This window comes from Globicephala melas, chromosome 2 (assembly GCF_963455315.2).
Source record: "Globicephala melas chromosome 2, mGloMel1.2, whole genome shotgun sequence".
NCBI lineage: Eukaryota > Metazoa > Chordata > Mammalia > Artiodactyla > Delphinidae > Globicephala > Globicephala melas.
This window is the reverse complement of record NC_083315.2, coordinates 89,119,690-89,143,528: the sequence shown is the minus strand read 5'-3', so window position 1 is coordinate 89,143,528 and position 23,839 is coordinate 89,119,690. Positions and strand designations below refer to the sequence as shown.

Here is a 23,839-nt window from a genome sequence, read left to right as displayed (position 1 = left end):
AGCATGTGGGATCTTCCCAGACCGGGGCACGAACCCGCATCCTCTGCATCGGCAGGCAGACTCTCAACCACTGCGCCACCAGGGAAGCCCTGTTGGAAGATTTTTAATCACAGTTTCCATTTCATTACTTGTGATTGGTCTGTTCATATTTTCTATTTCTTCCTGATTCAGTCTTGGAAGATTATACCTTTCTAAGAATTTGTCCATTTCTTCCAGATTGTCCATTTTGTTGGCATAGAGTTGCTTGTAGTAGTCTCTTAGGGTGCTTTGTATTTCTGCGGTGTCTGTTGTAACTTCTCTTTCATTTCTAATTTTATTGATTTGAGTCCTCTGCCTCTTTTTCTTGATGAGTCTGGCTAATGGTTTATCAATTTTGTTTATCTTCTCAAAGAACCCTTACTAGTTTCTTTTTAATGTAACTATTTTTTTTCTTTCTGTAAGTAGTACATGGAGTTACCATATGACTGAGCAATTCCAGTTTCACTCTGGTATTGCTGGGTCCACATGAAAACTTGCACACAAGTGTTCACAGCAGCACTATTCATAATTGCCCCCAAATGGATATAACATAAATATTCACCGACTGATGGACAGATAAAATGTGGAATATCCATATAATGGAATTTTTTCAGCCATAAAAAAAGAATAAAGTGCTGATATGAGCTACGAAGTGGATAAGACTTGGAAACATTTTGCTAAGTGAAAAAATCCCATCACAAAAGACCACATTTTATATGATTCCATTTATTAAATTTGCAGAACAGATAAATCTATAGAGACAGAAAGTAGATTAGTAATAGCCTAGGGCTTAGAAGAGAAATGGAGAATGACTGCTAATGGGTATGGGGCTTCTTAGTGGGAGGATACTTTATAGTCTGTTGTCTGATAATCTGGTATCTGGAGTCTGTGGATATATTTCTGTTGAATGTTTTGCTGAAAGGGTCTTTACTCTTCATGTGTCTGTCTGTCTTTGGTTGTGTATGGGACTTTGTATATGAAATCTTATTTTTAGAAACAATCTGAAGCCTAGACAGATGTTACATTCCCTCAGAAAAGAATTTTTATTACTTTTTTCAGTCATCTGGGAGTGCCAGCCATCAAGTATCATTTTAATCCAATTCCAAGCTAGAGATTTTCTGGGCTACTCAAATGATGTGAAGCTGAGCTGCAGACGGTACAAGGGCTGGTTCACTTCCATTTCACCTTAATTCCTGGTGTGCAACCAGGTTGTGCGATTTGGGGGAAATTCCCTCAATTTCTTCCTTTATCATGCTATTTAGAATTAACTGTCTAAAGACTAACACATGATTAGGGACTGAATTGGATTAAAAATAAACATTTATCTTCACTTTCCCCTGAAACTGCCCTAAAATGATAGTAATGGAATAACAAGGTAAAAACCCACAAGGACTAAGAGAAAAGGGAGAACAGTAGATGAGAGCTGCCTATAAATTTTTGGAAGACAGGACAGCTGATGGAGGAGTGATACCTAATCCAGACAGCGGGGTACAGGAAGCAGAGACCAATGTGAGCCAGTTCACCACAGAATCCCACAGAAAATGTGCTGTTCCCATTATCAGTCGACAGGGGGAGGCAACCACAACTTGCATTGATGTGTTATGGTCTGTAATACACAATTACTGTATCACATCAAAGATATTTGAACTTGCCCATGTACTGTCACAGTCTGGTCAGGTGGGCCCTAGATCTAATAAAACTGGACAGTGTTCAAATATGCTATATTGGTGATATGGTTATCTCAGAATCTGAGGATCAAGCTAAAAGAGACCTTATGAAGGTCATAAATCATATAACTAATTGGGGATAATTGATTAACTCCAAAAAAAGCCAGGGCTGTACACAGACTATGAAATTTGGAGGGACTGCATACTGTAGACAATGAGCAATAAATTATTTCTTCCCATCTCTCAGGCTATAGGGACTCAACACCTAGTGGGCCTGTTTGGCTTTTGGAAAAATTGTATCCCTCACTTAGGGATACCGTTAGTTTCAGTTCGTAAGATTACCCAGAAAAAGGCTATATTTGACTGAGGAGCTGAATAGCAACAAGGCTTCTTAGAACCGCAGAGGGCTGTAGCCCAAATTATCCCATTAGGACCTTATGATCCTTATGATGAAATAATATTAGAAGTGTTGGCTGCCTGCACTCATGCCAACTGGAGTGTCTGGCCAAAGGCAATATTTACTGCTCAATGGTGACCTGGACTTTTGAACTGGAAAAGTACCGAACGCTACTCTCTAGTGTATTCCTTTTGAAGACAGTTACAGGCTTGTTACTGAGCATTTATGGAACAGCTCCAATAATAGAAGGATATAAGATTATATTAAGACCTGAAATACCAGCATGTCATGGGTGATGTTAGAAAAGCATTCCAACAGGAAGGACAATGCCCAAACAAGTTCCATCCTAAAATGGATTTGGTACACAATGGGAGCATATTCCTGAGAGTTTCCATGGGAAGAACTCACTGTAGTCACAAGCAAGTAGCCTCTTTTCCCCTAGGACTGACTATAGAGCCTCCTGAAGAGGATTGGCCAGCTGTTATTTGGCCCTACTGAGCCTCAAACTCTTAATAAAAATTGCCCTATTTGCCAACAGGAAAGGCAGGATTTTCAGTTCCTCTGGGGAAGTATTCCCAGGGGAAAAGGTCCATCATACAGCTGGCAAATAGATTACATTGTCCCTTTACCTATTGTTTGACAACTTAAATATGGGCCTTAAGGGTTTGGTTTCACATACCAATGGCTAAAGTCAGTGTTGCAAATTCTGTCAAAGGACTGCAACAACCACATACACACATGCAGACACACACACACGCACACACACACACATATACATCACCTTCCTGTTTGGCCCTCCTAGTTACATTTCATCAGATCAGATCAAGACACTTCACTGCCTATATATACAGTGAAACGGTAGGCAAAGAAACATATTCAGTAGGCTTAGAATATTACTTGTCACTCTCAAAGTAATGGGTTAATAGAAAATGGGGATAAACAAAACATATGCTTTTTAAACTGAGGGAAAACAAGTGATTGAAGGGCCGTTCCACAAAATTATAGGACTATGTCTTATAACTTGACCTGAGGAGGATTAAAGGTAGAATTACATTAGATAATTGGGTAAAACTGATATTGTAGAAGCTAATAAAACATGTGATAATACTGATATGGACAATCAAATGTGAATATTGGGAGACTGAACTAAACCCCTTTAGGATATTATCCCTGTGGAGGAGAACCTGCATGAAGAAAATTTTGACCTGAGCAATGGTAGGTCGACTACAGTCCCTGAATCCCTCAGCAGATACATACCATAAATACAATGGCTGTAGAAGAAGTAGACAAACAAATTGTAAAGTTAGTTCAGAAGTATGAGAAAGTTTATGCTGGAATTTTCAACTATTTGTTTAAATCCATACCAGCTGCCCACGGATTATTACAAATGCATGGAATTTTCATGTACATTTTGATTGTCTACTTGATTATATATCGTCAAGCAAGTAATGGCTCTCAAACTAAGAGTGACCATTTTGTCCTAAAATGGTCTTGACCATGGATGAGGGGTTAGTCCGTGCTGTGAGGGTTAATTCCTGCAGACCTGAAATTGGCCCGAACTCTTTTACTAAAATAAGAAATGTACCCACCTGACACTGACCTCTGGTCCAGGCATAACACCTACTGATTATTAGTGCTGCTTTGTAACCATGGGTGGGAGGAGTTTCAAGGCAAGCTTTTGACATTGTTTATTGATAACAGTGAAATTGACTTGCACCTGGTCTGAGACACCCAGAGGGTTCTGTCATTGGAACTGGTTACATAGCAAGTATATGCCCACGTGACCAACCGGGGATGAGAAACCCTGGTTGAGACTCTACCTTGGGCTCTTTGGTTCTGATGGTCCGTGCTCATATTGGTGGTTCCAGATCTGAGAAAGTGTGTCTAGACAGCCCTTACAGAGGGCTAACAAATGCAGGTCGGGCTTGGCTGCCCTGGACTCTTTGCTGTGAGATGGCCTTTGGCTGTGATGCATGTCGTTACTTTAATACTATTGCTATATTGTGTCCTTTTCCTGTAATAAACTATATAGATTTATAAGCACTGTCATTTTAAGTCCTATGAGACTTTAGCAGTCAAACCTCGTTTAACTGTTACTGTTGGTGCACTGTGATGGGAATCTAAATGTTTTTCATATTCTTCTAATTTCTTAAAAAAAAAGATCCTCTACATCCAGAAAGTTGACCAAAAAAATCTGAGGTACTGTATTTTTACATTCTTCTGAACTTTTGGGTGGTATTCCTATGTAGTTTCAAGTTAACACACTAGAGTGGTCAGATCCATGAACTTTATTTTTAAAAGGCTATTCCTGAAAGAAATACCTTGCTTTTTTACAAGGAACTAGACCTGCCCTGGCAATATTAGATATTTTTATTTAAATTTAGTTCATTTTTTATGACAGTAGGTTCATCCTAATATGCACAGCTGTTTCCTTAGACATCGAGTTACAAAAGGCTTGGTGGTCCCTAGGAAGAATGGCAATCTGCAGTTGTTGGCAAGTGATCTGGAAACCGTGACTCTAAAGCGGCAAATGGTGGGCCTTCTGCCTGCTACAGATACCATAGAAGCCACCAGGTTGCAGGACTGGTGGATGACGAAAAGAAACCTGATAGCAATTGTGTGGTGGACACCAGGCTGCTTCTGTTTTCCTCTACAACTTTGACAAGAGGGGACACCACAAGGAGTGCCAAGGATCTAAAAATAGAGACTTTATTAAATCATTCAGTTGAGCTATCTTTGTTGAAGTAATCGTCTTATTTAATAACCATGCAAAAGGCCAATGCTAGAGACACGATGAGATGAGGAAGAGGGAAGAGTCCAGGATGGCTTGGCCAACTGAATCAGTTGTGATAGTGTTGAGCCTGCGATGCCTTTGCACATCCAGATAACGTCCACAGACAGTTGGGAACAGGACCTGGGGTTCAGGGCCAGGCCTAGACTAGAAGATCCAGGCTTAGGGCCTCCCCTCCCACGTAGCCTCTGGGAATTACTGGTGGATATGCAGAGGGGAAGACCTGTGCACAGGTGAGATAACCCGGGAGGGAGAAAGCGGTACCTCAGAAACCCAAAAGAGGAGAGACCTTCAAAGGAATGGTCAGTAAGGCCTGAATTGTATCCACTGGAAATGACGCTTGGGTCAGGGTTCTCAGCAGTACACTGAAGCAATAAGGTAGAAATCAGATGGCAAGAGATTGAAGAGTAAATAAAAGGTGAAAAAGTGGACATATCAGTAGATGTATTCTTTCTGGAAACTGAGCTCTAAAAGACAGTGACATTGCCAGAGGGATAGTTTTTGTTTTGAAGATTATTTTGAACATGACTATTTGCTGAGGGAAAACACACACACACACACACACACACACACACACACAAACATACACATACACACAGGCTGGAGTTACAAGAAAGATGATAACTGATGAAGCCAGTTCCTGAAAGAGGAGAGAAAGATTAGAATCTAAGGACAGTTGTGTGGATTAGACCTGGTCAAAAGGTTCACCTCTTTCTCTGCAGTAGTGAGAGAAGTGTCTTTGTAGAGGGTTGAGAAGTACAGTTGAGTGATGAGAGGAAGACCCAACTTTTCTCTTTAGAAGCTTAGCTAGTACAGGCAAGGAGAGAAAGAATTTAACCAGGGAATGCAAATGCAGGTAAATCTATAGAGAATTGGAGCAGAAAAGCTGAGGGAACTGACACCTGACCGCCTCTATTTTCTCTGTGAAAAATGAAGCAATATGATAAGAGAACAAAGTGAAGGTCTGGAATAGCCACTGAGGAGAATGTGGAGGGGTAATAGAATCGCAGAGTAGTATTTAAACCCAGGAATGTATCCCCTAACTGTGCACCAATCCACATGATTGTAAGGTTTCTTGTTTTTGCGGGCCTCTCACTGTTGTGGCCTCTCCCGTTGTGGAGCACAGGCTCTGGACGCGCAGGCTCAGCGGCCATGGCTCACGGGCCCAGCCGTTCCGCGGCATGTGGGATCTTCCCGGACCAGGGCACGAACCCGTGTCCCCTGCATCGGCAGGCGGACTGTCAAGCACTGTGCCACCAGGGAAGCCCCTGTAAGGTTTCTTAAGCAGGATTCAGTCGAGTGTAGAATGGGCAGGTATTTCTGTAGTGTGTGAAAAAAGACACTAGGCTACAAAGGCACGGTCGAAACCCATGACCACTTCAAAGTACACCTCCCCCCATCCCCACCCCACAGATTTTCATGGGTCAAAATACTGAGTATCTAGAGAAGGGAGACTTTTTTCCTCTTCTGGGGCCTAGGAGTAGTCCCTTATATTCAGAAGACATTCAGATATTGTTGACTGATTGGATTAATTAATAAATAAAATCTGACTCTGCTAAACATTTCTGAATACAAGCATTAGGTTTAAATTTTTATCTACTGGGGGTGAATATATTGAATAATTCAAAGCATTAGAACACTGTTTCAAGAGCTATATTCCCATAATTTACTTATGCTTAAAATGATTAGACTGATGCCAAACTCTAATAAAACCCATTCTGTAACACAGAAGTTTATTAGAATAAACATACATGTACCGTATCCAATGTTAAAATTATTTCACATCGCATGTAGGTTTTACCTCCATTCGTTTTTTTTTTTAATGCTTTTAAAGTCTGTGCTTTAAATAATTTGCACATCTGTAAACAAATCTTAGATGACCAAAGATGCAATGTATCCACTAGATACTGAACATCAAAATTTAGGAATTGGAACTGATAGTTATATCCTATTGCACTAAATATTCCTCTAAAATTCTGGACAGAGAAGAAAAAAGAGATTAAAATAAATCACTTGAAATGAGGTAAGTTGTATGAAAAGGTTTTTAATAGCAAATATCACCAATGTTGAGATAAGAATATTAAAAATATTCATGGAAAATTCACTTAAATGTTTGCAATAGTCTAGGTTATTTTTAAAAACAAAAAATTAAAAATTACCAAAATTCCTTATTAGAAAAAGAGACAATTACTGGTTCTATAAGATCTGTATACATTCTGAGTCTTTTATTTAGAAAAAAGAAGTGATACAAACATTCACAAGTTTAGCAAAAAGGAAAAAAAAAGTGACTATTAGGACTAACATTTCAAGCTGCCTTTTGGAAAGAAAATTAAAAACAGAGGTAGATGGTTAATTATATTAGTAGCCAAGTTACTCAAATGACTAATTTTTGTTTTGGTAGACATTCACCAAATTTTTATGCTTGAAGCCAAACAGTAAAATATTTAGGAGAAGAGAGTAAGATCTAGCACAGGTTATTTTCCTTTTATCAAAGAAAAATAATAAAAATAAACCAGGCTTAAGACCCCTGTTACGGATATGATTGTATAAAGTACTACAGTTCATGCACTTTTTAAAGCAGGAGAATGAACCTTATCCCTAAGCTTCCTAGTTTTATTTGAGGCCAAGCCCCAAGCCCCAGCAGGCCTGGTCAATCAAAGTAGGACTGTAGGGTGCCTCGGCGCCGGACATCGCAGGTCCAGCAGTGGAAGCCTCCTCCCAGGGAATTGGCATTACGAATGTTAACCTTAATGGTACTGATACCTGCATGGAAAGAGAGAGACGTGGCCAGTTAGATGGACTCACATGAAGATTCTTCTATAGAAATGAGCCTAAAAATGGGTAGGAATACTGTGGTTCTAACCCTTAAGTCCACCCCAGGATAGTCTTTCAATTTTATTCGTCAATTATATTTCATCTAATCTATTCCACGGCTAATATAAAACCTTCACCAGAAAGTCAGCAGAGACTCTGAAGTCTATTTTGTTCTATTGACTCTTCACAAGTCAACAGGTTTCATGAGTGGATATATCTGACAAATGTTCAGAAACAATCCAAATAGTAAAATTTCAAGGCCTTTTAGAATTATGCTTTAACTACTTTGTCAGACTGTTTCTAATTTTACCATGTCAATTTAGTAAGAAAAGTATAATTTAGCCAACCTGAAAAGTTGACTTTACCTACCCACATATAAGCAGAGTTTATCTGACACAATTAGCTTGACCAGGCCACCTTAAGGAAACAATGGAACAGAACTCATCTGGGTTGTATGGTCATACAGGTATCAAAGCTACTCAGGCAGTTAGTTTAATCCAGCACCATTTGTATTAATATGGTTATGATGTACATGGCCCAGTCAACCAATGGTATTTTGGAAGAATCTGTTGTGTTTGGCATAATGGGGTTTTAAAAAGAAAATCTATTCTCCTCTCTCAAGGAATCCATGATTTTGAGAGGAAAGCTAAGCTACAGAGTTGCTAAAGGGCCCACTGGTATAGTCAGAAAGGCAGCATGAGTCATCTAGAAAGCCTTTCATGAGAAAGTAAGACTGAGCAGGGCTTTGAAGAGTAAAAACAGGGTTTGGACACAGGTTCAGGAGTGGGCTTGGGATAAGAAGTGGGCTTTTAACCATGAGCATGTATTTCCTGATAGAAAGACATATCTATCTTAGATGGCTAGAGCCATATAACCTTGAACTGGAGAGAAGTTAATTTGCTTTAACAAGTTCCCTATGTTCAAAAAGACTTTATTAAAAACAAAATTATAAATCAGATATTTGGTACTTAATAATATTTTAAGTTGAGAAACAATAAAATCTTAAAGGACAGGAAACTGAACCCAAGCAACTGGCTTATTTAACAAAAGCCACGAAAAAAAAAGTGGGATAGCATTACAGGTGAAATCATTAGATTGGGCTCAATCTAAAACTAATGGGCTAATCTTTTTAAACTGATACTTCATTAAAGAGGGATGTTTCAAAGGGGCAAACAATATCTTCTGAGTAGTACACCTGAAATATAAGACATAAATCAAAACATAACTTGATTTCAACAAGTGTACTGCCTGGCTTTATTTGACACTTAGGATATGTCAAGTAGAATGATAGTGATAAACACACACTTCTGCACCCTAATAACAGCCATATGAAAATTCTTTAAATGCTTTTCTCAGTATAGAATAACTGGTCTAAATTTTGAATACCATGATAAGCAAATTCCCACCCAAGTAATAACCAGTTCTGCTTTTTAGTTCAAAGCTGAAATGATTTACTGACATCCTCTATTGTATTTCATTACTTTGTTCACAGTGCTTATCACACAGATAAGTCACTTCTATATCTGTATCCTTATACGTCCTTTAAAATATGTAATGACAAATTACTTTTAAAGGACCCCAACAATTTCTTATTTGGCGAAGGGCCAAATCATCTATATGCTTATCTGCAAAGGGGTAGCTCTCCACACTTGGGCACCAGGAAGTTAGATAAGTCATAGAAGACTGATAAACTTATTGCTCAGGGGGTGTCTAAGGAGCCTGGGATGCATCTCCAACCTTTTGAGGTTGTGATTGTTGAAAAGAAGTATATTGTCCATCTATGAAATAACAACTTGGTACTTCTAAAAGGAACAGAAATTTAAATAGATAAATCATACATCAGACCTAGCATGTCATTTCTTCTCATTTAATATTTTTGAATATGAACATGTTTCATTTATGCTGGGTACATACCCAGCTTTTCAAACATCTTTTGAATCGGGACTTCGTTGGCATCCACCATAACACGCTTTTCATCTAGCATTAAGACATTCATGGAAAGCCATTTGGACGACATCCAGAGTGGGTGATCTAAAAATAGCAATAACCGTTAAATCATGTCTGCTGTTATTCTTGGTTAAAGCAAGGATTCAGAAGTGAAGAATATTCAAGTGACAGCTCAATTCTTTCAATAGTTCAGTTTCCCTGTGAAAATTTATTTTAATCTTAAGACTATCTGTAAATGTTATGAATCAATCCATACTCATTACACATTTGAATTTCACCTTGTTGTCTTTAAAAAGCCATTTCTTGCTTTCCGTCAAATTGTTTTGTACTGATTTTTCCTGTCTTTTCATTTTCATTTTCTATGGAAGGAGAGGTTGTGAACACAAGTCCAGCCTTGTTCTAGTGCCCGTAGTGCCAAGCACCAGTTTACTGCTTACCGGAGAAATATTCTAAATTGCTAATATGCAGGCTGCTGTCTATAGGTGAAAGATTCTTGGCCACTGAAGTAATTATTTTAGGCTATGAGTATACAAAAGTAAACATACCATCTGGGATGACTGGTATTGGAGGAGTAACTATGGTCCATCCTGCTTTCTTGAAAAGATCAATCTGCAAGACCAAAATAAAAAAAACCCCCCCAAACCCAAAGAGGCTTAAATCTATAGATACTATTCTTATCATTCTTGGTCTCTGATAGGCCTTATGATTAATAATTCTTTTTGAGAAGCTGTCTTCTCAACTGCCAAAATTTAAAAATTAAAATTTCAAAACATTTGGATGATTTTGTCTGAATCTTAGTTAAAATGTACATAAAGTCCTCAGATTGCCAGATTAAAATTAAAAAGTAACAGAAATGTTAAAGCTTTTAAAAATATTCTTGTGCTTTTCACAGGTTTCAGAGATTTTTTAAAAGACCAAAGATATTTTCCTTGAGAAATTCTCATTAAAGAAAATGAAAATATTTCCTCTTACTTAGTTGTAAGAAAACAAAATATGACTATGTCAAACCCATAGTCCATCCACTTCATAGTCTGTCACTTTGCGTCTGTGACCATGGTATAAAGACAGATGTTAGGAATATACTCCCAAAGAACCATAACTGTCCCTAGTGACCTATTATAACCCAACCATCCCTAGTTCACATACCCACTTAGTATATAAATTATATTAAATATATTTAATAATATATATAATTGATTTATGTAAATTATATATAAATAAATTAAAATGAAGTGAATAAGTAATCTTGGTCATTGGTCTAAATATATAGAATAGAAATGAACAGTGATATGGTAAAATAGTGAATTTTGCAATGGCGCACTGCAGCCCAGCAAATAACACAAAATCACTCACCGCCCAACTGGAAGTAGGGGGCAGTGGGCAGAAGTAGGAGGCTGCAGGGGGGGATAGACCTGCTGCAGTGCAGTGGCTCTGCTCCTCCCCTGCAGCGTGGGCTTGGCTGAAGGGAGCCCCACTGGAGAGGGAAGAAGACACCCACTGCCTAGTGGTGTTACCCCAGACATGCAGAGATCATCTTGTTTGCAATTCATCTGCTGAGGAACCTCGGCTGCAAGTTATGAGATAATACCACTCTGTTCAATAAAAACACACACATACGCACAAACTTGAGGCTCTGACAGCAGCAAGCAGCCAAAGTCAGAGTCTGATGACACTACACTAATTATCACGGCTACAGTGTATATTTCTGAGTGTTGGACATCCTGTAGTAAATATAACATAAGCAATCCAATGTTTGATCATAATAATGTGAGCATTGCTGAATCTGTCATTTAGAACCATTAGGAAATCACGGAAGTGCTTAAAATAATAGTGGCAATTCCTTCAGTTGCCAAACTCTCTTGATTTTCCAGAGTCCTAAGAACTCCCCTACCTGGTGACATGGTCGGTCAGGATTGGAAAGCACGAGACCGGGCCCAATGATATTGAAGGTGGCATCAATGTGCATCGGATTGGGGTCTTTAAAGGAGATGATATGCACTCTGTAGTCTGGAGCGAGATGCTTACGCATCCATTCAATGCCCATGTAGTTTGTCACCTGAAAATAGAAAAGGAGACATAAACCTATAAAGATTTGGTTCTATGTTTAGATAACTAAAAATAGGATGAAAATATTTTAATTTTGGAAATTTAAAGTATAATAATAAAGTGAGAAGTTTCCGAGGTAGCCTTTATCCACCTGGCTTCTCTGTGCAAAGATGTCTCTTCCAGCTCGAATGAAGTCAGCAGCATCAAAGCACGGCTCGAACTCAGTCGTCACAAATTTTCCCTGAGCAGCCAATTTGTGTCTGTCTTCTACAGAATAGATGGGGTAATCCTAATTGGAACAAGAATGAACACACACAGTGCCTTGGTTCATGAAGAGATGACTCATAGGGCCTTCATTACTAAGAAAATTAGTTCAACATCATCATTTCCTGAAATACTACGGCCCTGTTCTAGACTGAAACAGGCATGGGAAGATGTAGGCCCATGCTAAGCAAACCAAAATAAACCAAACCACCAACAAAAAAATGAAAAACTAGGCATGACAAGTTCCTGATACTTGGAAGCAGGTGGTACAGAGGCAGTAATGAAACTGAAAATATTCCATGACCCATCCAATGATTTATGTATCTATCTACAGTACTGAAAATCTGCAAGATGAAGTCATTCTGTTCTTTTGAAAAAGGAGGTTGGCCCTGAGCCTAACTCATACCATAAAATGCGATGCCATGCATCCGCTACCAAATTTGACTGGGTATGCGGTTGGGTAATAGATTCATTACTTACTTATGTCTTTAAACCCATAAAGGGTTTAAAGAAATTTTCATTTTTTGATTCCTTCTATAAGTGATCAAATAGTAAGTGATCTAGTAAGAGACATACACTTCCTTTTACTGTGAATACGGCCTACAGACCAAATTCTTTTTCTAGAAGAGGCTGGAGTTCAGCCTAGTGACTGTTCTGTCTCCACCAATGAATAGCTGTGCGCCTTTAGACAAGTTTTCCTCCCTGTAATGGAATGAAACTACTCCCTCATGAGGTTGTTGTGAAAAATAAACAGGACTGAGGGTGTAAATAAAGTACTTAGTTCAAGATCTGGCACATGGTAAACACCAATAAGTGTTAGCTATTATTATTACTGTTATTATAACTTATCATTTACTGTTATTTTCATCATAAAACAATCAGTTTTCGAAAAGTAGGTCATCTCAGCTTCTGAAATACATAATAAATACAAGGTTCAGAGAATCTGTCAGTCTCTGTGGATTATTTAGAAAAGTTACTGATAAGCTCTCCCGTAACTGGGGACTTACCTGGTCATAAAGCTCATCAGCCATTGTGGGCTTAGGAGCTGTTGTCCACTTGGCCCCGCGGCGGAAGTAGTCTTTGATAATTGCTCTGTACGCGCGGTACTCAAAGAAGCGAGCGCGCCAGGCCATGGGAGCCTCGATAATCTCATTTCCCACAACTATCAGGATGTCTCGAGGCATCGCACCATATAAACCTGTCAGGCCAGAAAGTTCCAGAGCAACTTCAGTGATGCTAATTTCCAAGACAGAAGAGTCTATATCATGTGATTTCATTCTTTGGTAAAAAAATAAAAATTACAGAAAACCTATACGTGTATATGTACATAATTTTACGCAAATGAAAAAATATTAAATGATACATCCTAGACTGTTAACATGAATTCTGTGTGGGGATGATGAAGCCAGGCCAAATAGAAAAAAAAAAAAAAAAAAAGAAAAGAGAAAAAGAAGCATCTCTTGGTCAAAGACATCTTGAACCACCAAGTTTTCACCTTTTGTAACTCCTAACAGAGTTTTTCAGGGAATATCAGTACCACAAGATGGAAATTGGGCCAAGGATCACTTATACAACTGTAAATTAGAACACACCAAACTCCGCAACTAAGGAGCCCACCTGCCACAACTAAGACCCAGCACAACCAAATAAATAAATAAATATTTTTTAAAAAAAAACAACACTGAACTCAGGCACAAAAACAATCCTGCAGCAGTGTCAGTTAAAAATAAGATGGGAATGTTTCTGTTCCCCTTTTAATTTCTGTTCTTGAGGAAAAGTAAATGGAATCCACTGGTCTTATGTAAGGAAATGCTCATGAAGTTTAGAAAAACTGCTTCTTTCAAGGAAATTCTAGATTTACAATAGAGTTTAAAATGTGTACCTCTAAGTCTTACCAAAAAGAACCAAACTGTTCCTAAATAATCTTTAAAGTTTTGAAGGATTATTAAAACAAAGGGATCTCTGAGAAATAATCAGAGCTTTCTCCTTACAGATTGAGAGAAATTAAAAAATTAAGACTCTAGCAGTTAAAGTATCCAGTATCACTTACCCGTAGACTCAAAATCAGGAGTTTTATACTTCAAGGACCAGTCAATGGTGTCAGGCCTCCTCACTGTCACTCCTTCCATTTTTAAAATATTGCACATTTCTTCAATTTCGGCAACAGCCTTTTTCAAATGATCTTTGGGAAAATGATGGCCCCCATACTTTTGGTAAAAAGTCCAGTACTTTTCATATGTGTTGGCCTAGAACCAGAAGAAAGTAAGTGAAATACTTACAGGAAAAAATTACAGCTCAAGATAGGTTCATAGGTTGTGAACAATTACTTGTATAACTTACTGGAATTGAGACTGAGACCACATCTGGTACAGTGTTCATCCCCAGAACCAAGCACACTGACTCTGGGAAGACACTCAATATTTGTTGAATGAAGATCTCTAAATTCTCTGGATGTTTTGAGACCTTTTGTTCCTTCTGCCTGAGATCTCATGCCTTACCACACACAGCATGTCTGCCCTCACATGGGCTTGGAACGCTCTTGGGCCACTTTTTACATGCTTCATAGACAAAATAGGACATGGACGCGCCCATTAGACAGTCTCAATGAAATCAAATAAGAGAACAAACAAAACAGCTTAATAAAAGCACACCTATACGAAGATAAAACCATGGGCTACCCAGGCATCCCAGAATTCTGTCTAAAAAACAGCACTTCAAGATACTTTGTAGGAAAATAGGACACTGCTCCCTTAAAGGTTAGGGACATTCTCTCAACTATGCTTTGTTTCTCTTAAAAAGCCGTTATTGATTATTTTCTCATTCAACAGAATCACCACTTGGCAAACCTGTGCAGCGGTGCAAGTCTACCTTTAGTGCTTCCTACACTTCCCTGCCAAAGTGTCTCTGCCCACCAACCTCTCTTCTCCCAATCCATCTAAGCTTTCATAGTGCTTCAGGTCCTTTCACCATAAAAAGAAGTGATTTGAGGGCTTCCCTGGTGGCGCAGTGGTTGAGAGTCTGCCTGCCGATGCAGGGGACATGGGTTCGTGCCCCGGTCCAGGAAGATCCCATATGCCGCGGAGCGGCTGGGCCCGTGAGCCATGGCTGCTGAGCCTGCACGTCCGGAGCCTGTGCTCCGCAATGGGAGAGGCCACAACAGTGAGAGGCCCGCGTACCGCAAAAAAAAAAAAAGAAGTGATTTGATAAGCAAATCCCCCAATTTTTAAGTAGCTGAAAAACAAATCTTAACATTTAGGAAGTGTCCAAGGGTTATACGCATTTTAAAAGACAACTGAATGGAAAGCGGTTGAATGCTTTAAAAAGGCTCAATCAATTTGCTAAAAATTACTATTGAATTAGGGTAGGTACAACAACTATAAAATACTGGTTTTCAAAAGTGGAACAGTCTGGAAGGATTCTTCATTCAGATTGTTTTCCATGTGCAAGGTTCTCAGTCAAATTAAAAAATACATTGGGAAATGTAGGAGACACACATGGATATAATTTATTAAGACACACAAAGCAGAATTCCAATCAGAAGATCCAAATGCTAAGAAAAAGCCTTGGACCGTCATCAAAAGATTGGCAAAGCAACGTACATTTATATGTTTTAAGTTTTTAAAAAATGTTTAAAGCAGGTATTTTTATTTTATTCTTATTTTTAACATCTTTATTGGAGTATAATTGCTTTACAATGATGTGTTAGTTTCTGCTTTATAACAAAGTGAATCAGTTATACATATACATATGTCCCCATATCTCTTCCCTCTTGTGTCTCCCTCCCTCCCACCCTCCCCATCCCACCCCTCTAGGTGGTCACAAAGCACCAAGCTGATCTCCCTGTGCTATGCGCTGCTTCCCCCTAGCTATCTATTTTACGTTTGGTAGTGTATATATGCCCATGCCACTCTCTCACTTTGTCCCAGCTTACGCTTCCCCCTCCCCGTATCCTCAAGTCCATTCTCTAGTAGGTCTGTGTCAAAGCAGGTGTTTTTAAAGTGTTTCCTTATATCATTGATTAACCAACCACTAGTCCTAATCATGTCCGATGAGGTTTCCATTATTACAAATCAGATAACTTCAGACAGTGGTAAGTGCCATAAAGCAGGGGAAACTGGGTAATGAGACAGACTATCTAGATGTCTAGCTCTTTAATGTCAAAGACCATGTCTCTTCCAGATTATATGTCTCTACATCCACTTTCACCTCAGCCTGATAAGTATCAAACATATGGAAGCAGACCTGCCTCTTGTTAGTTCAATACCTAGGTTCACATCAATTAGGCTGGAGCTGAGCCTGCTGGGGAGGGACTAAGAATCTGAAAAACAGGTCTTCAGCAAACAGGGAGATGCCAGTGAAGCTCTAAAACGGGGGCTGGCAAACTAAAGTCCATGGGCCAAATCTGGACTGCTGCCTGTTTATGCAAATAAAGTTTTATGGAACATAGAACTACTCATTTACATATGGCCTGTGGTGGTTTTGCACTACAGTGGCAGAGTTGAGAGTGGAGTAGTTGTGACAGAGACCTATGGTCTGCAAAGCCTGAAACATTAATTATCTGGCCCTGTAAAGAAAAACCTTGCCAAACCCTGTCTAAATGATCAGTTAGTTGCTTTACTTTTGAAGATCTATAGGTAAACAATAAGCTCAATTTCTGGCCCATGAAAAATGTTATCAGAATTAAAAATTTGATTGCTTGTTAAGATCAATCCACTCTTTTAAAACACAGAACAAAACAAGAGCACTCTACTGTTTTCTACTCCTAGGAGGTCCTGCAGTAGCAACCAGAGGAGAGGATAATAATGACTCTTTATATTCCTCTCAGACACATCCTGGTACTACTCATCCATTCACCACTTCCTCCTTCTCATGCCAGGCACATCTCTAACAGTCCACGAGGGGACAAGAAGTCTTTGAAAATTTAACACTGGGTGAAATAGTTTCTGCTGCACAGCCATGTTTTCTTGCTGGACACATTCCAAAGTATCCCATGTGACTATTTGTGCAGAGTGAAGCTTGCTTGATAAATATAAACTTCCCTGGGAGAAAAAAGTTATTTGAACAAGTGTGAATTCTCTTGTATAGTTCATACTCTGGCTAAGGTTGAACAAAGTCTGAGTGATCAGGCCAGACTACATTTTCCAAGAGATAATTGGAAATTATTTACACTTCCTTTACAACCCTGCTAAGTAAGTTAGCAATCATTTACCAAGTGTCTGCAAGATAAAAAAACACTGTATTAAATGCTTAGCATGGGATGTTTTTAATAATCTGTTGCAGACATGTGGCTGCACTCCTAGAAACCTGATAGTCTTTCAGAGCCTAAAATCCTTTAGGGGTGTTTGCCAAATGAATTTTAAATACTGTCTTTGGAAGGCTAGGAAATCTCAATAGAAACATTATTTATCCAGCTGCAAACTGATACTACATTAACGTTGATCGACTTTGTATTTTTTTAATTAATTTTTATTGGAGTATAGCTGCTTTACAATGTTGGGTTAGTTTCTGCTGTACAGCAAAGTGAATCAGCTATACGTATACACATATCCCCTCTTTTTTGGATTTCCTTCCCATTTAGGTCACCACGGAGCACTGAGTAGAATTCCCTGTGCTGTACAGTAGGTTCTCATTAGTTATCTATTTTATACATAGTAGTGTGTATATGTCAATCCCAATCTCCCAATTCATCCCACTCGACTTTGTGTTTTTAGAAGGTCCTTTTATCAAGGGCTTTAGAAAAAAAAGACAAAAGCAAAACAAAAAGCACATATTTGATGGAAAGTATTCACCATGTTTGCAGAATAAAAAGCCACATAGCTTTCAAAAATTGTGCTTCCTGATGACTATGTTCCTCATTCCCATAAAATTTTTCTAGCACTTACATCTTCCAACATATCTTATGCTCTAACTGCCTATAAATGGTTTACTACACTATTTTATATTTCATTGGTCCCAAACTGATTAATATGTCTGTGTCATTTTTCTCCAACTAGAAGGTAAGACCTTCTAGTTGGCCATGCATGTCTTAGATTTAATTTCCTCTCCCTCGATACCTAGTTTCTTATGTGTCATAAAGCAGAAATAACCAGACAAATGAATGAAATCAATACTGCTAAAGCTACTATTATCTACAATTATTATACCCTCAACAGACTTGGCAAATTGCATCCCTACAACTATAATGAGTTGTAGTTTTGTCCTTTAAAAATAAGTAACATGTAACCTTTTACCTTCCTATTTAATCTCATTAGGTAGATAGCAACCCTCTTAATATCTTCATTTTAGTGAGGCCCAGAAATTTGTGGAATCAAGATCACAAGGTCAAATAGCTGATTAACTGAGATTAGCTAATAAGCTTTTATCAAATACCTAATTCAATCCTGATCTCCTGACTTCAGCCTGGCACACCTTCCAAAAGTCCATGAAATTTCAAAATCTAAAATCATAAATCAAGTGACAACTCAAAATAATGTCTTAGAATTCTGATTCCGTAAGATCACATGATATAAAAGTCAATTATTCTAAAGACAAATAGAAGGATAAATTATTGCTTGAATTTGAAATTTAATTCCACCCAATTAAAATGGTTAGGGGATAGGACTTCCTTTCAAGAAAAGACTTCAGGGCTTCCCTGGTGGCGCAGTGGTTAAGAATCCGCCTGCCAATGCAGGGGACACGGGTTTGAGCCCTGGTCTGGGAAGATCCTACATGCCACGGAGCAGCTAAGCCTGTGCACCACAACTGCTGAGCCTGCCCTCTAGAGCCCGCGAGCCACAACTACTGAAGCCCACGCGCCTAGGGCCCGTGCTCCACAGCAGGGGAGGCCACCGCAATGGGAGGCCTGCGCACCATAATGAAGAGCGGCCCCTGTTCACCACAACTAGAGGAAGCCCGCGCCCAGCAACGAAGACTCAACACAGCCAAAAATAAATGAATAAAATAAACTTATTAAAAAACAGAAGACTTTAAAAAGATCGTGCCTTTTTAAAACATGTGGATGATACATAAATTAATCTGTTCATCAAATTTCAAATATCAAAACCAAAGGTAGTTTCAGAACAACTAGAATAAGTTATGACTTTTTCTATTACCTTCTCTTCAAGGTCTAACTCAAGAATTATTTTCTTCGTTTAGGAAGAAGACTTCCTAACTATTCAGCATTTGGTCATTGCTTTTCCCTTAGCTCTCCTGGTATTTGAATTCAACTGCCTTGCCAGCTAGTTGCCATAAGATACTTAGTATTAGTCTTCATTTCTACGTAATAAACATCATACCTCTCCAAATGGAAAACAAGTTCTTCTGTGCTAATAACTCTGGCGCCCTGAGCCCACGTGCCGCAACTACTGAAGCCTGCGTGCCTAGAGCCCGTGCTCCGCAACAGGAGAAACCATCGCAATGAGAAGCCCACGCACCGCAGCGAAGAGTAGCCCCTGCTCACCGCAACTAGAGAAAGCCCACATGTAGCAATGAAGACCCAATGCACCGAAAAATAAATAAATAAGTAAATTTATAAAAAAAAAATTAACTCTGATAGAAGCTAGAGGTGGTTTAGAGAGTGCAGCAAATAGGGGAGACCAGTTAGGAGTTCACCGCAATAGTCCAGGCAGTAGATGAGATCCTGACCTAAGGCAGTAGCAGAGGGATGGAGGTAAGGTTCATTTTGATAAAAGACTTGTTCGATCTTGGAGAATGGATGTGGAGGATGTGACTGAAGGAGAAATAAATAAAAGTTTTAGCTTGAATAAATAGGAATGCCCAAAACTGAAAGGAAGGAATGAAGAACGTCCCAGTTTTGCAGAGTGGCTGGCAGCTGAACTCAAATGTGCCATGTTTGAGGTCCAGTGGCAATATCCAACAAGGAGTTTAACGTGTTCATGTGGACAGAATTCAGGAGAGAGATCTGGACCAGAGTGGAGGGGTGGGAGGAAGCTATGAGAACAGCTACAGTGAAATTCTGTTCAGCCCAACATTACAGACCGTAAAGGAAGAAGATGTGAGGAATAGGGAAAGAACTAATATCCCCCCACCCCCCGAAACGGTCTCCCCAAACCTGAAGGAGGGAGTAATCATTGGTGTAGATAGTGTCAAATACTGCAGAGATGCCAAGTAAGATATCATCAGCCACTGGATCTGGGTAGTCTTGGGTAAGCTAAAGTGAACACAGTTACAGAGGAGAGTGGGAGCAGAAGCCAGACTGCAGACCATGAGGAATGAACCCGCTCAGACATGAGAAACCCTGGCTTTACCTTCACCTCCACAGTGAATGGTGGAACACAGGCATTTTCTGCTCTGCCCACTATCACTTCCTCTAAGGGGTCCCATTCGTTGTAAGAGGAGACAGGGCAGTCCTTGGGCAGAGGATCAGTGGCCTTGTCGTCAGCTGCACAGGAGTTCCGGGAGGAAGCCGTAGCTGCCTGGGTGCTCTGGAAAGTTCGCTGCACCCATCCCGTTACAGTTCTTCCAAGCTTCCAAGAACAAAGAAAAGATTATTGTGTGGTCCTGCACAGTACTTGGGGGAGGGGGAAGTAGAGGTAGGATGAAAACCCAGGATAACACAGCCAGGCATTTAAAATCTTTTAGGAGAATGTAAACCGAGATGTTAGTGGATAGGTGGGTAGTGGGGTTACAGATTTTACTTTTGTGTTTATTTATACATTATCTTTTTATGTATTATGTTAATTGGTATAACTCTTTAAAACTTCTCAGAAGATTTTGTCCCCAACGACCATACACCCCCATTTATATCTCGGAATGGTTTTCTGCAATCAGGCCTTAAGCAAGTTTTCTGCAGATGATGGGTCACCCTTCTTCCCAGAAAAACCACAGAAAGTGGCTCCGGATCTCCTTGCCAAGTCCAGCTGGGGGAGGGAGCCTCCTGTCCCCTTCAGTACCAAAGGTTACTAGTATTAGGATCCTCTCCCCCCGCCCCACGCAAATGAAACTATAGAAGCATTTTAAATGACTTTATCTTTCAGAATAATCAGCTTCAAACCATCAATTTGTCCTCACGGACACACACTTCACATTATTTGGCACTGCAATTATGAGAGAGTGACCAAGTGCCACAGGCTTATTTTACAGATGGTCCACAGTACCCTAGGCAAGATAAGGATTAACTAACCCAGGTACAAACTTAAACAACTAGGAAGGAGATCTAAGAACTTCAAAAAAGGCTTTTGAAAATGTAGAGCCCATAAACTCTAGATCAGGGAGAGTCCCTCATACACTGGGCAAACCTCAACCCCACAGATCTCTATCCGGTTCTGTTAAAAGCCTTAGGAAGGAGGCAGGAGGGGAGCCAGGGTGGAGACTAAAAAGCAGGAGGGAGTGACAGCTGTTCTGAAGCCAGTTGCTGGCGGAAGCCAAACTGCCTGGCTATTCCCGTCCCAGGAGCTAGGGAGGGTTTGCTGCAGGCGCGTGCTTGCATACCAGGAAAGCGGAGGGCAGGACCGGGCAGAAATCTGGGTACAGACCGAACTCGCTCCAACTCCTCTCGCGACTCGGGACTCCACGTTACACTTGGAATGAGCCTGCTCGCTCCCCCTCCGTCCCCAAGTCCCACTTCGCCCCTTCTCCCGTCCATCCACGGTACACGCATGCCCAACTCTCTGCCCACCCATAGCGATGAGCCGCCAAAAGGCCGCCCTTTTTCACTAAGCCGTGTTGCTTGTCGCCCTCGCCCCCTCCGGCTGGGGAGGGCGGCGCCCCCCGCACTGACGGCCAACGCAACCCGAGGCGCGTAGACCGCAGCTGTGCCCACTGGGTGTGGCCCCAACGCACGACCCCTTCCCCTGGGACACCGCCAAGCTTCCGGCAGCCGGCAAAGGCTCCTGAAGCCGAGCTTCCAAGGGGGCCCAGAAAGGACATGGTCGTGCAAGGCTGGCGGGGGAAAGCCAGGAAAGGAGAGGGGGAAGAGAGCACGCGGCTGCCCGATGAGGCGGCGGCGCACGCACCCGAGACCCGATGTAGTGCACCGCTTCGGCGCCGCGGCTCCCGCCGCGCAGACACCGCACCCGCAGCATCGTCTCGTGCCCTCCTGGTCCACAAGCCGACTGTGCCCAGCGCTCGGCCACCTCCTTCCGAGTGCCCCGAGAGCGCGCCCGCAGCAGGGTGTCCCGGTGCTCGGCCTTTTGTAGCCTCGCCCCGCCCCGGCCGCCCCCCGCCTCCTCCGGCGCGCCCCCCCGCCTCCCGCGCGCCCCATTGGCTGCCGGGAGCAGGTGGCGGGGCCGCGGAGCGCACGGCTGCGCGCGGGGCCGCCCGGGAGTTAGGAACGGCAGGGAGAGCGGGGGACGCGGGGTCAAGTCCCCCGGGCTGGCCCTCTGTTAGCTTGTCAGTCCGCCCACTGGTTTCTGCCGAGCTCCGCCAGCCCCGCCCGGGTCCGCCGAACCAGGCCCCCAGTCTCAGGGACGGGGAGGAGGACGTGATTTCTGACGAGTCAAGTAATGATATATACATGTATGGTTTTAAATTTACATTTATGGATTTAAATATGCAAAGCGTGAGTAGAGTCTCACGTTTAAATTCATCTCTGTGCACTGATCCACTCCCCTCATTTTGCAGTGAACGAAACCACCTCAAGTTTAGGTGGCTTCTTAGGGCAACACCGGGATGGAGCCTGGAGGGAACCAAGTCTGGAACTCAGGTCATCCGCTCCCCGGGGTGCTGCGTGGTCCACCCACTAGCCTGTTACGTGTTCTTCGGAATACTTGTCGTTTCATAGTCTTCGGCCATGTGTCCCTGGCTTGAGAAACTCAGTCATGAAAATAGAGATAGATGTGGGCCAGAAATGAGGGAGGACTACAGGGAATTTTTTCCCTTCTATCTCATGTATTTAAATTTTGTTTCAATTTGATAAAGATACATTTGTTAGAAAAGTAGCTCCCAAACAGTGCAAAGTTTTAATTGCTGCAGATTTTTGCAAAACTAGAGAACTCGGTTTAACATTTATATTGTTAGAAGGAGAGGGGACAGAGAGTATTTCATGTCTGTGCCTACAACATATGTAATTACTTATTTTTCATAAGTAATTAAGAGCTGTCATTTTTTTTTCAGGTGGGTTCTTTTTTTTTTACACCTTTATTAGAGTACAATTGCTTTACAATGATGTGTTAGTTTCTGCTTTATAACAAAGTGAATCAGTTATACATATACATATGTTCCCATATCTCTTCCCTCTTGCATCTCCCTCCCTCCCACCCTCCCTATCCCACCCCTCCAGGTGGTTACAAAGCACCAAGCTGATCTCCCTGTGCTATGCGGCTGCTTCCCACTAGCTAGCTATTTTACGTTTGGTAGTGTATATATGTCCATGCCTCTCTCTCGCTTTGTCACAGCTTACCCTTCCCCCTCCCCATATCCTCAAGTCCGTTCTCTAGTAGATCTGTGTCTTTATTCCTGTCTTACCCCTAGGTTATTCATGACATTTTTTTTCTTAAATTCCATATATATGTGTTAGCATACAGTATTTGTCTTTCTCTTTCTGACTTACTTCACTCTGTATGACAGACTCTAGGTCCATCCACCTCATTACAAATAGCTCAATTTCGTTTCTTTTAATGGCTGAGTAATATTCCATTGAACACGTGTGCCACATCTTCTTTATCTATTCATCCGATGATGGACACTTAGGTTGTTTCCATCTCCGGGCTATTGTAAATAGAGCTGCAATGAACATTTTGGTACATGACTCTTTTTGAATTATGGTTTTCTCAGGGTATATGCCCAGCAGTGGGATTGCTGGGTCATATGGTAGTTCTATTTGTAGTTTTTTAAGGAACCTCCATACTGTTCTCCATAGTGGCTGTATCAATTCACATTCCCACCAGCAGTGCAAGAGTGTTCCCTTTTCTCCACACCCTCTCCAGCATTTATTGTTTGTAGATTTTTTGATCATGG

General features: G+C 40.9%; 1 protein-coding gene across 1 annotated transcript; it reads right to left on the bottom strand.

Annotated features, from left to right (window-relative positions):
* Window positions 1-7,083: 7,083 nt before the first annotated feature.
* Window positions 7,084-22,083, bottom strand: GATM (glycine amidinotransferase). The gene is made up of 9 exons (XM_030842706.2): window positions 21,898-22,083; window positions 20,191-20,409; window positions 13,995-14,190; window positions 12,952-13,142; window positions 11,832-11,969; window positions 11,526-11,690; window positions 10,180-10,243; window positions 9,602-9,718; window positions 7,084-7,636 (listed from the first exon to the last, which is right to left on the bottom strand). Exons 1-9 carry the CDS (start codon window positions 21,964-21,966, stop codon window positions 7,524-7,526), a joined length of 1,272 nt encoding a protein of 423 aa, XP_030698566.1. The 5' UTR covers window positions 21,967-22,083; the 3' UTR covers window positions 7,084-7,523.
* Between the last annotated feature and the right edge of the window lie 1,756 nt (window positions 22,084-23,839).